This window comes from Sceloporus undulatus, chromosome 1 (assembly GCF_019175285.1).
Source record: "Sceloporus undulatus isolate JIND9_A2432 ecotype Alabama chromosome 1, SceUnd_v1.1, whole genome shotgun sequence".
NCBI classification, from domain to species: domain Eukaryota; kingdom Metazoa; phylum Chordata; class Lepidosauria; order Squamata; family Phrynosomatidae; genus Sceloporus; species Sceloporus undulatus.
In genome coordinates, this window is record NC_056522.1 from 43,484,740 (window position 1) to 43,501,598 (window position 16,859).

The window sequence follows — 16,859 nt, forward strand, 5'->3', positions numbered from 1 at the left end:
CTCAGCCTCAGAAGAGGATGCCAAATGCCAAACCTCCTCTGAGGACAATTGCTAAGAAAACACCCTGAGGGGGGGGTGTCTATAAGTCACACTGTCTCAGCCTCAGATGCCAAACCTTGAGGAAACCTGTCAAGGGAAAAAAAAACCGTTGACAGCTTCGCCTGAGGGAAGCAAGAACGACAAGAAAAAGAAGGGGAAGCCATCAACGGTTCTTCTTTCCTTGGCAGCAGGTTCCCGGAGGGAGGGAGGGAGGGAGGGAGGCGGAGGCGGCGCTTGTGGCGGGGCCTTAATCGCCGTAGTCCCCGGAGGAGGAGGAAGGGCGAAGGCGCGGCGTCGCTGCCTGGGCCTAGGCTAGCAGTTGCACAGGAAGCGTCCCCGCCCAGAGCCTCGGAGGAGGAGGCGGAGGAGGAAGGGGAAAGGCCCCAAGATGGCGGCGGCGGTGGTGGCAGCGGCGGCCGAGCGTCTCCTGTCGGAGGGGGAAGGCGGCGGCGCCATGGACCCCGGGCGCCTCTCCCCTCCGCCGCCCCCGCCGCCTTCCTCCTCCTGCTCCTCCTCGCCGCCTCCTTTGGCCCCGCAGCCCCAGGCTCAGGCCCAGCCCCTGGAGCAGCTGCCCCAGAGCAACACGCTGGTGGGCCTCCCCATTGTGGCCATCGAGGGCATCCTCGGCTTCCTCTCCTACGACGAGACCAGCCAGCTCCGCCTGGTGAGGGCTAAGGACCAAGGATGATGGTGGGGGGGGGGTGATGATGGTGATGATGATGATGACAAAGGAGGAAATGGAGGACGCCCGGGGTCCTCGTCGAGAGAATGGAGGACGCCCAAGGGGGCTATGGAGGACATCACAGCCTGGAAAAGCCTCAGCGGCACTCCTCCTCTGGCTGTAAATGCGTCCTCGGAATGGAGGACAAGTCCTGGGAAAAGAGGGCGCCGGGGCATCCTGCCTCTGGTTGCCCTCCCCTTTCCTCCTCCTTTCATTCCTGCTTTCCTCCTTGCATTCCTTCTGTTTCTCCTTTCATTCCTTCTTTACCTCTTTTCATTCCTTCTTTCCCCCTTTTCGTTTCTTCCATTCCTCTTTTCATTCCTTCCTTTCCTCCTTGTATTCCTTCTTTCCTTCTTTTCCTCTTTTCATTCCCTCCTTTCATTCCTTCCTGTCCTCCTTTCAGTCCTTTTTCTCCTTTCATGCATTCCTTTCTTCTTTTCACTCCTTCTTTACCCCCTTTCATTCCTTCCTTTTCTCCTTTTCCTCTTTTCATTCCTTCCCTTCAGCTTCGGTTTGCACATTGCTGCCCTCTTCTCAAGCCGCATCCGCACTGCAGAAATAATCCAGTTTGACGCCGCTTTAACTGCCCTGGCTCAAGGCTGTGGGATTGTGGGAGTTGTAGTTTGTGGTGGCGCCAGTGCTCTGCCTGGCAGGGAAGGCTGAATGTCTCACAGAACGGCAGTTCCCTGAATTCCATAGCATAGTTAAAGCGGAGTCAAACTGGGTTATTTCTGCGGTGCGGATGCAGCCTAAGAATCCAGTGGGAGAGGAAGTGTAGGTTCCTCCGAACTCTTACTGGCCTTTCCCCATCTGCTAGGAGAGGATGGGGGACCTTCAGTGCGGTTGCTGCGGGTGGCGTTTGACTGGGTGACCTCTGGATTTGCTTTCCTTGGCTACATCTGCATTGCAGAAATAATCTGTTTCGACACTACAATTCCCAGAATTCCAGAGCCCTGAGTCCTGGCATTTAAAGCAGTGTCAACATGGATTTGTGCCACAACAAACTGCAGTTCCCAGAATTCCATAGCATTGAGCCATGGAATTTAAAGCAGGGTAAAGCCAGATTAGTGCCACAACAAACTCCCAGAATTCCATAGCCTTGAGCCATGGCAGTTAAAGTGGTGTCAAAATGGGCTATTTCTACAGTGCAGATGCAGCCTTGAAGGGCTTTTCCTTCTTAACCAAACCTTCCCACTTGGGAAAGGATTTCAAGTTCTTTTGGGAGTATTGAAAAACCATGTTGCAGCCCTTATGAGACAAGTGTTTCCCTTGCCCCCGTTCTTCTGCCTTTTTCTTCCCCCACAAGGACCGAAAATTGACAGGAGAATGGTGGGAATGAAGTCTCCGTTAGTCATCGATTCAGCATTACTTTTAGAAAACCCTGTCCTCAGCATTGGCTGCTCTGGTGTTTCTCTCCCCTTCCATTTCAGAGCATGACATATCTTTATAGCATAATACTGTCCCTATAAATCTCCCTGGTTAGATCAGGTTTCTCTTGTAAACTTAATTTCTTCCTGCAGCTGAAATAGTCGGTGAGGTCGTATACTGGGTTTTTCAGTGCTTTTTTAAAGCAGTGGTCTCATTTATGGCTTTAATACTTCAAAGGGTTGATGTCAGGTATTTATATAGTGATAGGAGCTATTCTCAGCCTAGGTATAGGAAATTAATGTGGTAGCACTAGGAAGAAATATGTGGAATAAAAGGAGCTTATCTTTACTGCATTGTTCTCCAGTCCGTCAGATATGGAGAACTACAACTTCTTCATACAACAGCTATGAAGATGATAGATATTTGTGCTAAATAGTGGAAGGTTGTTTTAATGCCAAAACACACTGCATAAATAATCCAGTTTGAGACCGCTTTAACTGCCCTGGCTCAATGCTAGGGAATTCTGAGGATTGCAGTTTTGTGAGTTATGCACCTTCTCTGTCAGAGAGCTCTGGTGCCACAACAGACTACACCGAGCCAGGGCCGTTAAAGCAGTTTCAAACTGGATTATTTCTGTGGTGTGATTTGGACCTTAGTGCATATATCTAACTGGCATTCTGTTAAAGGAGCAGTATGTCTAGATGCAATAACAATTTCAAAATAATGAAATAGAAATATGCTTTTCTAAGGTTTATATAATTTCCCCTAAAATAGTATGCTTTTTGTTGCCTTTTTGGTCTAGGCACATTATAAAGCTAGATGAGGAACAACAGCAAGGAGTATTGCCAGTATTTCTTTATATCAAATTGTGTTAAAAGTCACTGGGAAAATAATTTGTTATAATGGTGTGCTGCTGCTGTATATTTCATCCAAGAACTGCTTGAGAAAAGGGCTTTAAGCTACACTGATAGTCATTGTTATCTCTTAATGCAGGACTAGGCGAAGTGGAGCCCTCCATAAATTCTTTTACCTACAGCTTCCATCTGTCTTGGCCAACATTGCCAGTGGGGAAGAATGCTGAGATTTGCAGGCTGGCAATATCTGGAGGGCCATACTTCGCTTGTAGTTGCTTTACCGAATTCCCTATCCATATAATTTTTAAAAATTACTATGGAAAGGATTGATTTTGCTTTAGCAACATATATTAATAGCGTAATCTATGCACAATTGCTCGGAAATAAGTCTCAAACTCTTCAATAGGATTTATTCCAGGGTTATTCTGTTTAAAGTTGCAAGCCCTTGGAATAAGTCTTGCTTATTTTTTTCAGACGGCATGTATAGAATTGCACCACAGCTTTATATGCAGAACCATGTACCTGCCTGTTGTAAGGATAATTTACTTTTACATGCTATGTCTTGAGGTTTTTTAGCATTTTTAACAACACTACATTTTTTATTAGACAAGTAATTTGTTTTTCTCCTTCTATTTTTATATGTTATTACCTACAGTCCAGACAAGCAAAAAACAAACAAAACAAAACAGATTTTAAGACTGTGGAAATGTGTTAATAATAATAATAATAATAATAACAACATTTATTTATAGAGCACAGTAGGATTTGTTCAGTTAGAATGTTTCTTCCTTTCAGTTTTCTTTGTTCCTGCATAAACAGCATTGCAGCCCTTTGAAAAGACAGGTACATATATGTTTTATCATGATGAACACCAGTAATATCCAGAAAGCCAGGTTATGGGTAATGAAAATATGTCACTACTTTTGCCATACATTCCTCTGACCTTGGGTGGTGAGGTAGGAATGCCCTCAAATAATTGGAAGCAAGTTTCATTGTGTTCATTGGGCCTTTTTTCCAGGTAAGTGAATTTAGGATTACTGCAAAAGTGTTACAAAGGACTGTTGTTAATGCCACTTCATTATAGTGATATTTAAAATTAGCTGTATAAATTATTAATGCATTGTTATAAAGTTACAATGAGCCTCTACGTGACTGTAAAACAGGTGTCAAATTCTTTTTTAAATCTACCTATTTTCACTATGCGTACCAACTGATAGGTGGGCTCAAGTGTGTAGGGGCTTATTAGTTTCAGTATGTCACAGTGGAAGTAATTTGGTACCGTCAACTGCATTAATTGTTGTTATGGTTGTAAACTGCCCTCAAGTCAACCCCAACTCATGGTGACCCTGTGGATGAGACACCTCCAAAACTTATCATCCATTGCTCTGACTAAGTTCATCAGATTCAGGCCTGTGGTTGAATCTAGCTATATAGCTATCTCTTTCTACTCCCTTTCCTAGCATTATTGTCTTTTCTAGTGAACCATGCCTTTCCATGATGTGAGCAATCTACAACAGTCTTACTTTCATCATCTTGGCTTCCAGGGAGAGTTCAGGCGTGATCTTTTGCAGGGCCATTGGTTTGTCTTTTTGGTCATCCATGGTAACTTCAGCACTCTTCTCCAGCACCACATCTGAAATGAGTTCATTTTCTTCCTGTCTCCTTTCTTCACTGCCCAGCTCTCACATCTGTACATGGTGATGGGAAATACAGTGCTTTGTACAATTTAGTACTTAGTTCTTTATCTGTCCAGTTTAGGATCCTGTCTAGTTCTTTTATAGATGTCTTTCCTATTACTGGTTTTCTTCTGAATTCTTGACTACAGTTGCCATTCTGGTCAATATTTGATCCAATGTATGGGAATTCTTTGACTGTTTTGATTTCCTCATTATATGAGTTGAATTTATGTAGCTCCTCTGTGGTCATTATTTTTGTTTATGTTCAGCAGTAAGACTGCCTTTGCACTTCCTTAACTTTCCTTAGCAATGGTTCCAAGTCTCTGATATTTCATAGAATCATAGAGATGGAAGAGACCGCAAGGGCCATCCAGTGTAACCACCTGCCATGCAGGAAATCTAAATCAAAGCATCCCCGACAGATGGTCATCCAGCCTCTGTTTAAAAACCTTTAAGGAAGGAGATTCCACTACACTCCAAGGGAGTTTGTTCCACTGTCGAACAGCCCTCACTGTCAGCAAGTTCCTCCTAATGTTGAGGTGGAATCTCTTTTCCTGTAGCTTCCATCTGTTGCTCCGGGTCCTAGTCTCTGGGGCAGCAGAAAACAAGCTAGCTCCCTCCTCAATCTGACATCCCTTCAAGTATTTAAACAGGGCTATCATATCACCTCTTAACCTTCTCCAGCTAAACATCCCCAGCTCCCTAAGTCGTTCCTCATAGGACATGGTTTCCAGACCCTTCACTATTTTAGTCACCCTCCTTTGGACACGCTCTAGTTTCTCAACATCCTTTTAAAATTGTGGTGCCCAGAACTGGACACAATATTCCAGGTGGGGCCTGACCAGAGCAGAATAGGGTGGGACTTTTACTTCCCTTGATCTAGACACTATACTTCTGTTGATGCAGCCTAAAATCGCGTTGGCCTTGTTAGCTGCCACATCGCACAGTTGACTCATGTTCAACTTGTGGTCTACTTGGACTTCCAGATCCCTTTCACATGTAGTCTCATTCAGCCAGGTATACCCCACCCTATATCTGTGCATTTCATTTTTACGCCCTAAGTGCAGTAGCTTAAATTTCTCCATGTTGAATTTCATTTTGTCAGCTTTGGCCCAGCTTTCTAGTCTATTCAGGTCATTTTGAATTTTGATCCTGTCCTCTGGGGTAATTGTAATTCCTCCTAATTTGGTGTCATCTGCAAATTTGATAAGTATGCCCCCAATTCTGTCATCCAAGTCATTGATAAAGATGTTGAATAACACTGGGCCCAGGACAGAGCCCTGTGGGACCCCACTGGTCACTTCTCTCCAGGCTGAAAAAGAGCCATTGTTGAGCACCCTTTGGGTTCGGCCGGTCAACCAATTACAAATCCATGTAACAGTTACCTTGTCTAGCCCACATTTTACTAACTTGTTTGCAAGAATGTCATGGAGAACCTTGTCAAAGGCCTTACTGAAATCAAGATATACTATATCCACAGCATTCCCTTCATCTACCAAGCTGGTAATTTTATCAAAGAAAGAGATCAGATTTGTCTGGTATGACTTCTTTCTCTGAAACCCATGTTGTCCTTTTGTAATTATGGCATTGCTTTCTAGATGTTCACAGACTCTGTTTAATGATCTGCTCTAGAATCTTTCTCAGTATAGATGTCAGAGTAACTGGAAGACAATTGTTGGGATCCTCTTTTTTTCCCTTTTTGAAGATGGGGACAATGTTTGCCCTCCTCCAGTCTGCTGGGTCTTCTCTTATTCTCCAGGAGTTCTCAAAGATTATTGCCAATGGCTCCGATATTACATTTGCCAGCTCTTTTAATACCCTTGGATGTAGTTCATCAGGGACTGGAGACTTATATTCATTTAGATTAACCAGATATTCCTGAACTATCTCTTATTCTGTGCTGAATTTCCCCTATTGTGTCCCCTGCTCCATTATCCTCAGGTTGAGCACTCTTTGCCTTTTCTGAAAAGACTGAGGCAAAGAAGGTGTTGAGTAATTCTGCCTTTTCTCTGTCTTCTGTTAGCATTTTGCCATCTTCTCCACGCAGTGGCCCTACCGTTTCCTTCTTCTTCCTTTTGCTGCAGACATATCCAAAAAAGCCCTTTTTATTGTTCTTAACCTCTCTAGCAAGCCTGAGTTCATTCTGTGCTTTAGCTTTTCTAACTTTACCTCTACATGTGCTTGCTCTTTGTTTGAATTCCTCTTTGGTGATTTCCCTGTTTTTCCATTTCTTATACATGTTCCATTTAAAACTTAGCTCAGTTGAAAGTTCCTTAGTCATCCATCCTGGTTTCTTGAGACATTTCCCATTTTTCTTCCTCATTGGAACTGTTTGAAATTGTGCCTTCCGTATCTCCCCCTTGAGAAACTCCCATCCATCTTGAACTCCCTTCTCTTTTAGTATTCCTGACCATGAGATCACGCCCAGTATTTCTCTAAGTTTAAAATCAGCTTTCCTAAAGTCTAGAATGCGTGTCTAACTATGCCTGGCTTCTCCTTTCCGTTATATAACAAACTCCAGGAGCACATGATCATTCCCACCTAAGGATCCCACCACTTGCACCCCATTAACCAAGTCATCCTTGTTGGTTAGGACCAGATCCAAAATAGCTGACCCCCTTGTTGCCTCTTCCACCTTTTGGACAGTGAAATTGTCTCCAAGACCAGTGAGGAATTTGCTAGACTTTGAGCACTCCCTTTTCTTTTAAGATCATTCCATAGCTTTTTATGATCTATGCAGTCAAAAGATTTGCTATAGTCTGTATGTATTAACTATACTGTATTAAGCTTATTTAACTGTATTAATTAATTAGTCTATTAACTTTATGTACTGAAAATCTGGAATTTATACTACCTAGCAAATAGATTTAGAAGTGATTAAGTCTGTTTCTTTTCTCAGCCCTTCCTAGCTCTTGCTTGTTAAAGCAGAGATATGATCCCATGAGATGTGTTACCCTGTAAATGTCTTATTCAGTGCTCTCCTGCCATTTCACCACTTCAAGTGACAATGGCAATTGTTCATGGAAATGATTACATGTGGCAGTTATAACCATACTGTTCCTCCCATGAAAAAGGGGTTGATTCTGTGGTGTGTTCCTATAAGCATGCCCAGGCTAGCTAGTCTTCTATCTGTCTTATTTCCAAACTGCCAGCATACCATTATTTGTGCAACTGGGTACTACCATCTTGTGCAGCAAAATGGTATTATTGACTATAGTTCGATCAAAATAAAACAATATAATTAGTGTGCAGATTATGCTAATAGTTATGAAGACTGAGTTCAAGATTTACTCAAAGCTGAGAAGGTTATCTTGTGACAATCGTCTAGTGTTTCTGAAATATGCAGTTGTGAGGACTACAGGAAGAAACAATTAAGTTAATATACAGTTATGAATAAACTGTTATACTGCCAGCTTCAGGCAGCTTCTCATCAAGCATATGAATCATGATGGAACAGCAACAGGGGTCCTGCTTTGCTTTGTCTGTTCAGAGCTCTGAGTTTTGTCTTAATATGCACAACAGCAAGCATAAGAGTGATATTACCAAAAAATGAATGCAAAGAATTGCACCTTGAGAAGAAGTTATCTACTGGGATCCACAGAATGATGCAACTATCTTAACATATACCTAACAGTGATTTTGATTTGTTTTATTTGTATAACACTCTCCCATTCAACTCTTAGAAAAGTCCAAGATATCACTAATAAGAGATAAGTAGATTCCGGCAGTAGTACATTGAGATGATGGTCTCAGTGGCTGGACACTGCAGTGCATGAATAGAACAGCATACCATAAATTATTGGGTATGAAATCTTGCATGATTTCTAACTCTTAAAAAAAAAACTATGGAAAGCTGGTATTTGTTAGGATCAGCAAAAATGGTTACATAGCCAAGTATTGAACTTGTAAGCTCTCACATCCATACATGGTAATGAGGAATACAATGATTTGGATAATTCTAACTTTAGTATTCAGCTGTGTATCTTTACACTTCAGGATTTTGTCTAGTTCTTTCATAGCTGCCCTTCCCATTCCTAGTTTTCTTCTGATTTCCTGACTACAGACTCCATTCTGATCAATGTTTGATCCAAAGTATGGGAAATTTTTAACTATTTCAATTTCCTCGTTATCTAGGTTGAATTTATTTATATAAAACCTCAGTGATCATTATTATTGTTTTCTTTCTGTTTAACATCGGGCCTCCCTTTACACTTTCTTCTTTGACTTTCTTAAGTGATTGTCCCAAGTCTGTGATGCTTTCTTCTAGTCATATGGTGTCGTCTGCATGTCTTAGATTGTTGGTGTTCCTTCCTACACTCCTCCTCCTTCTATGTCTAAACCTGTTCTATGTATGATATTTTCTGCATATAAGTTGAACAGATAGGGTGATAAAAAGTAGCCTTGCCTGACCCTTTTGCCAATTGGGAACCATTCTGTTCCTCTGTATTCTGTTGTTACAGTATCCTCTTGTCCTAAGTACTGATTCCTCCACCTCAGAACTATCAAATGTAATGACACTCCCATTTCTTTAAGAGCATTCCATAGATTTTTATGATCTATGCAGTTGAAGGTTGCATAAAGCATATACTGGTTTTTTTTAATGGAATTCTTTACCTTTCTCTATTATCCATCATATGTTTGCAATGTGGCCCCTACTGCCTCTTCCTTTCTTGAACCACACTTGGACATCTGGCAATTCTATCTCCATATATGATTGGAGTCTATGCTGAAGAATTTTCTGCAGAATTTTGCTTGCATGCGAAATTAATGTTACAATTATATAATTGCTGCAGTCTTTTGTGTCTCCTGCTTTTGTGGATGGGGATGTATATTGATCATTATATACTTTGCCATATTAAAATAGTTTATGAAAAGCTGCCAGCAATACAGTGTACATACCTCTTTCAAAATCATTCCAGACTGAACAACTTGGTGTCACCTGTTCAATAAACAGAAGTTGCAACACTCTGACAGCTAGTGATACACACTTGCATTTTGTATCTAATGCTCTCCCCCCCACACTTCATGCTAAAGTCACCGTTAATGTTCTGAACTTCATATTATTTATATTTATAGTCACAATAAACATCAACTTAACAGAAATTATAATTGGAAAGAAAGGAACAATTTGTAACAAAACAAAATATCAGAATTGAATTCACAACTACTTGCACTTAAGAAGCAAAAGCAGCCTGACCAAACAGAGTTTGGAGTGAGTGGTGAGTCCCCACTACTACCATCCGGACAAGGTTGGCAGCAGCAGATGAGAAGAACCGGGTACAGCGCCCAGTTGTATCAACTAGGTATGACACTTCTAGATGCTTCAGCTACAACTGTTTGCCCATCTCCATGGTTCATATATTTGATTAGTCAAATATAGATGCAGGCTTGCTGTTTGCCTGGAATCACCAGCAGTTCTGTGTATCTTGGGAGAGATGGAGAAAGGAAGGGCACATCTGGGTAGTAACTTACTGAAATTATATATGTAGCATGCCAAAAACTGCTGCTGTGTATACAGGGCTGGAGAAACTTGATACTGCCATAGTAAACAGTATGTTTCTTACTCTCTGTCTAGTGGACATCCAGCAAGGTCTAGTGCACATGCAGCAAGATGGAAGTTTAGTCCCATACATGCGTTTGGTCTTGATTCTTCCCCCCCACATAAATACATAGCAATGACTAAGTGCTTTAAGCCAAAACAAGTACATTTTAAGATGGTCAGAATGCTAACTCAGGGCCCGAACAGACAGGCCAAAATAAAGCTGCTTTGGGCCACTTTGGAAGTACGCTGTTTAAATTATGCATGCGTCCTAAGAGGCCAGAAACTGCACCAAAGCCATGCTCCAGTTCTAAGCACTGGAGCACAGCTTTGGTGCAGCTTCTGGCCTCTTTAAGATGTGAATGTCATTTAAACAGCATACCTCCAAAGTGATCCGAAGCAGCTTTATTTTGGCCTGTCTGTTCAGGCCCTCAGATACTAGAATAAGTTGTACAGGTACACTTCAGTTAATGAAGAAATGTTTTCCTGGGCAGTACTTCTTTTACAGAAAACTTTATTCTAGATGCAAAAACAACATGAAAAGAATAGGGATAGCTTCCCACACCACAAAAAAAGAGCAATTTAACATGTTTCAGCAAACATTTTAAATTCAAAACTTAACAGTATACTTACGTGAAATAAAATACAGGTCAAGTAAACTGGCATAAATAAACAAGAAGTGTTGAACCTTTTAGAGACCACTTCATGGTTTCTTCCATGAAGAAGAAAGGATGGCTTTTTCCTTCACCAGCATTCACTTTTCTTATGATCTTCATTTGGTGGCCAAACTTACATACCTATGCTTTCTTAACGCAATGGAGGGAGTTAGAAAGCCAGACCTATCTCTCTGCCTCTCTTGTTTTGCTGTTCAGACATGCTCAGTAAGAGATAGCTTCCATTTACCTCACCTTTTGTAGGCAGGGACACATGACTACAGTAGGATGAGCTAGAGTAAAATCCCACTCTTTCCCAGCTCAAGGTTGTTTATGACATTGTTTTCTGCAGGTGCTCCTGCAGCCTAACACCAGAAGTCTGTGTTTCTCTAGCCTTTCTTCACCATCTTACCAATGGCAGTGCTGCTAACAACAACAACAAAAAAAACAACCTTCCTGCTAAACAGACCAATGATGAGAAGGTTTTTAAAAATAATAATAATAATAAAAGACTGTAAAACGGAGCTTCATAAAGAAGCTTTGTTAACTGAGGTGTACCTATTAGTTGAATTTCCCTCCCTAGAATCTCAGCCCTCTTGAACATTTACTACCGTTTATACTTGACTATAAGACAATCTCATTTATAAATTGCGGAGATGTTTTGGGGTCAAAATTATGGATTTTGATATGACCCATGGATAAGTTGAAAGTAAAATTTAGGGACATGTAACAATGTAAAGGACGAAGCAAAGGAAAATTATGCCAAAGAAAATTCCAGCAGGCATAAAGGCTAGGTGGATGAGGAGGGAACTCCGATAAATCATGGCTGTGCAATGTGTGGGGGAGGCGACCAGACACAGGTGGGGCTAAGAAAATGCACACGTCCAAAAGGATGAAAAGGCAAGGCAAAGCAAATTGTGACTACATTTGCCATCTTTATAATGTGATAATTTGACCTGATTTTAACTCAGAAAAGCTGACAAATGTACACAGATTCAGGTCCTTCAAACTCCTATTCCTCTTGTTATTCCTTTGAGGGGAAGATACCACAGCCATTTTCCTGCCCAGGTATTTAAAAAGGTCAGAATCAGTGCCTTGGAGGAGAGAGTACAGGGGGTTGCTGTTTCTTTAAGGTAATCCTGGGATGGACTAAGCATTCACATTCTGTCAATCTATTCAGAGAACGGGATGGTTCCTTTTAAAATAAGGGTTGATTCATGCATAAGTGGACCCAGTTTTTTTTTTTGGGGGGGTCAATTTTTTGACATCTTTGTAGATGAGTATACATGAGTATATACAGCAATTACATTGTTTTTTGAACTTGGTGGTATGGGTCACATTCCAGTGCAACAGGAACAGTAAACTGTGGCAGGGCCATGGGCTCAACTTGTCATTGCTGTGGAACTACTTCCCCAGTACTGTTGGGGTTTTGGCCGAAGTGCTTCCTTGTCCTGGCAGTTTGGTTGAGTGGTTTTGCTCCTTATTCACATTTTGTGCATTGTCAGCTTCAAAACCATAGCTCTGTTGGTCCACCACCACCACCACCCTTTTTTTTAATTCAATATACTGACCTTTCAGCCTTTCATACTATGTAGAGAAAGGTATGTTAAGATAGTGATTATTTTTTTTAAACCTTTATTAATATATAAATAATCATTAAGTAACATAACAAACAAGCGTATTTATACAAAAAGAAACACACACATCTAATTACAAGATAAATTAGATACATTAGATACCCGATCTTGTACCAAATGTTCGTTCTTCTGTTCAAATTCTTCCAAGACTCCTTCCCTATGCCAGATTACATAAGTTCCTACGTATGGTTCACCTTAGTACATAAATAAAGATACTAAAAATATACAATCGCTTGACCATTATAGAAAAGAAAAAAAAGATAAAAAAGAAAAAAAAAAACCAAGAAAACACATTTAAGATCTGCTGGCAAGTACCTATTATATACAAATATTCAAGTACATATCTACACAATACCATGCATCTTCCGTTTCTTCTACTTTTTTATCTTGCAGAGAGGCAGTTAGTAAATCTAGATTTCTTACATCTTTCAGTTTAGATAACCATACATCCATATTAGGGCAATGCGGTTTTTTCCAACATTGTGCAAACAATATTCTGGCTAAAGTAATCATATATACAATTATCTTATAATATTTTCTTTCTGAGACTTTATCTAGTTTGTTTGTCATATTTAACAAAAATAATAACGGATCAAGTGGAATATCAACGTTTGTTATCTCCACCATCTTCATATGAATATTTTTCCAATATTCTCCTGATTTTACACACGTCCACCATATATGAAAAAAGGTTCCTTCCTTGATGCCACATTTCCAACATTTGGTACAGCCCGTTTTGTAAATCTTGTTTATCTTTGTGGGGGTCATATACCACCTGAAAAACATCTTTGTATAATTTTCTCTGTAATTTTGACAAGCGGTAAATTTTTTAGTTACTTTCCACGACTTTTCCCAGTCCTCCAATTGAATCGGTCTCCCAATATCTTGAGCCCACCTAACCATTGTATGTTTTATAGTCTCATTCTCTAAATATCTTCCATTAAACCGCTTATAATACATTGACAAATGTTTCCCTTTTTTATCTTCTATAATGACATCCAATTCATTCTTCATCGTCATAATTCCTGTCTTATCCAAGTCTTTTTTAAATCTACTACACAGTTGCAAATAAAGGTACCAATCTATCTCATATCCTGACATAATCAATTGATTCCTAGTTTTTAATGTTAGTGTGCCTTTGTTGTGATTATCAATTAAGTCTCCATAATTTAACCATTTGTTGGAATTTTTCTTGGTTCTATTGTAAAAGGCTTCTTGTGGGGAAACCCAATATGGGAGATTAACATAATACCATTTTTTAATTCTAGTCCATACCCAACTCAACGATCTTCTAAAGAAATGGTGTTTAAATTCTTTTTGCTCCTTGTCCTTCCCAAACCACAGATAAGCATGTATTCCATAACTCAAATCACAACACTCCAGATTTAACAATTTATCATCAGTTAATAAGCACCAATTTTCTAACCAGCATAAACCTGCGGCAAAATAATACAGTTTGAGATTAGGGAGTGCACAACCCCCTCTTTCCCAGTCATCTGATAAGATTTTCCATTTTACCCTTGCACGTTTTCCTTCCCAAAGAAATTTAGACAAATCCTTCTGCCATAACTCAAATGGTTTTTCATCTGAAATAATCGGAAGATTTAAGAAAAGATAGATAAATCTTGGAAGAATATTCATTTTAATAACTGCAATTCTAGCAGAAAAAGATAAATGCAGCTTTGACCAGGAAATTAATTCACTTTTTATTTTCTTCCACAAAATACCATAGTTGTTTGAGAAAAGATCTATATTCCTATTAGTAAGGTATATGCCTAAATATTTTGCTTTCTTGCTCACTTTGTACCCAGATAACTCCACTAACTTATTATCCTCTTCTACCGAGAGATTTTTAGTAATAAATGTAGTCTTATTTTGATTGACTACTAGTCCTGAATATTCAGCAAATCCATCTAATATTTTTTTAAGGTATTCAACACTTTGAAGCGGATCCTCCAATAGACAAATCAAATCGTCCGCAAACGCCCTTACTTTATAAATATAATTTTTGATTTTAACACCCTTCACAAGCGGATCCTTCCTAATTGCATTTAACAAAATTTCAAAAGCTAAGACAAACAAAATTGGAGACAGGGGGCAACCCTGTCTAGTGCCCCGTGCAATACTAAATGGTTCTGTTTTCTCATTATTCACCAAGAGTTGAGCACGCTGTTTCTGATAAATTGAAGAAACCCAACTACACATACTAGAACCAACATCTATATCTCTCAATAATTCCAATAAAAATGTCCAACTAAGTCTGTCAAAAGCTTTTTCCTCATCTATCAGTAATAAAGCTAATTTTTTCTCGTTATGTCGCTCAAAATAATCAATAATATTCACCACCACCCTCACATTGTCTTTAATCTGACGATTCGGCAAGAACCCACATTGATCCTCAGAGATATGATTAACTAAAATTTTTTTGAATCTTTCCGCAAGTACTTTAGCATATATTTTATAGTCTGAGTTAGTCAATGAGATCAGTCTATAGTTACTTAACTCAGTTTTGTTATCCTCACTTTTTGGAATTAATATGATTAACGCTTCTTTCCATGACTCCGGAATGCCATAAGTATGAACATCATTTATTGTATCTTTAAGATATGGTGCTAAGATCTCTTCCATTTTTTTGTAATAGATCATCGATAACCCATCTGGTCCCGGAGCCCGAGTTAAGATAGTGATTATTATTGAACACCCCCCCAGTAATAATGAAGGCTGCCTGCAACCTATACATAATTGTTTGAGAGTAAGCTGCGCTGAATATATGAAAGACGTTTCCTAGTAAACATTGTGCTTGTATGAGAATTCATAATTAGCAATGGCCCTCTTTAGACTGGCCATATGACGCAGTGCCAAAGGAGCATTGCCAAGCCGCGGCAGTGCAGCTATGCTGCCCTTTCCAGGGTGTAAAAAGGAGCCACTTTTTGTGCCCTGGAAAGGCTGGATTGGGGCCACAGTGTGCAGTTGCTGTGGCCCCGATCTGGATAGGAAAGGGGAGGCAGCATGCCGCCCCTTCTGGGCAATCTATTGAGCCACAATGTTTGAATGATAATGGGTAGAAAAAGTAATTTACCCTGTCCCTTTAAGTACCTGTAAATGTTGTACCCACCTCCCTATATTAAATGTTTTGAAGGTCTTGTTCTCATTGGTTCTATCAGGATAGGCCTGAGGGCAGCAGTTGAGGGCTCAAAAGCATGAATAGGAAAGCCCCCAAATGCAATAGAACTGGCTTACTATATTTTGAAATTAATAATGGACATTATTAGTTATGATACACATTATCATAGGGCAGGCAATTATCCAAATGAATGGCTGGAGGAAGAGGTGTTCATATCAAATTAAGCAGATGCTTATACCATAGATTCAGTTGCTAATGCATGGCTGAAACATTAAAAGAAGTTTTGTTCCTTGATTGTGATTGTGCCACTGGAGGCCTAAATACCCTAAAGCCACCAGATCCTATTTGATCTTGAACGCTAAGCAGGGTCAGCTTGGATGGGAGACTACCAATTATTACCAGGTACTGTAGGCTGTATTTCAGAGGAAGGAACTGGCAAAACCATCTCTGAGTATTTTTTTCATAAGAAAAACCTGAAATTAATAGGGTCTCCATAGCAGATGACTTAAAGCCACATCTATACTCCTGAGCTTGCTACTATGATTGTCTTCCTCAGGTTGGTACCCTTTAAGATTATTCTCCAGCATGGTAGGAAATGATGGAAATTTTAATATAAAAGAAACAAGTGGTATCAGGCTGAGAAAGGTTGTACTGACTCTTTTCAGAATGGCTCTAGCCCCTGCAGTTCTTCAGAAAATACAGAGACATTCAATAACTATGACTAACACTTGTGAATATCTCTGTATTTTCTGAAGAATCTCAGGGGCTAGAACCATGTATTCAGGCTCAAATGAAAGTATTCTTTTAAGCAAGTTTGTTGTTATTATTCCTGAAAGATTTGAGACTTAGTATGAATATTGGTTCCTATACCCCATACCTCAAAATGGCACGTCATCTTTTTGGTCAGCTTCCCATTGTCACCAAGTGCATGAGTTGAGGAAGGGTCCATAAACTCATTTATGAAGCACTTTTATGTCCCACATTCAGTCCCTGGTTTCCCCAGGCAGGCCTGGAAAAGACTTAAATGTTGTAAATCCATATTGGCTAGATGAGATTTTGATCTGTTTACTGAGGATTTTTCTTCATGAAAAACTGTTTATAAGTTTGCAAACTTGGCTGCCTCACTAATTCACCGTTAGAGTTGTATTGAATTAAATATAAATTAATTATTTGTACATTTAGTGAATGAAATGAATTGGTTGAGGAGATTCTGGCTTGTTTCCTCCCAGGCATCCAGCTGGGTTTTGA

The 16,859-nt window shown here is 40.0% G+C and overlaps 1 protein-coding gene across 1 annotated transcript in view; it reads left to right on the forward strand.

Moving 5' to 3' along the window:
* Positions 1-339: 339 nt before the first annotated feature.
* The window catches only part of FBXO28 (F-box protein 28), a 34,465-nt gene continuing 17,945 nt past the window's right edge, over positions 340-16,859 (forward strand). The window contains exon 1 of the mRNA XM_042476816.1: positions 340-703. Within this exon, the coding sequence (XP_042332750.1) occupies positions 428-703 (276 nt within the window). The 5' untranslated portion in view covers positions 340-427. The remainder of the gene's footprint in view (positions 704-16,859) is intronic.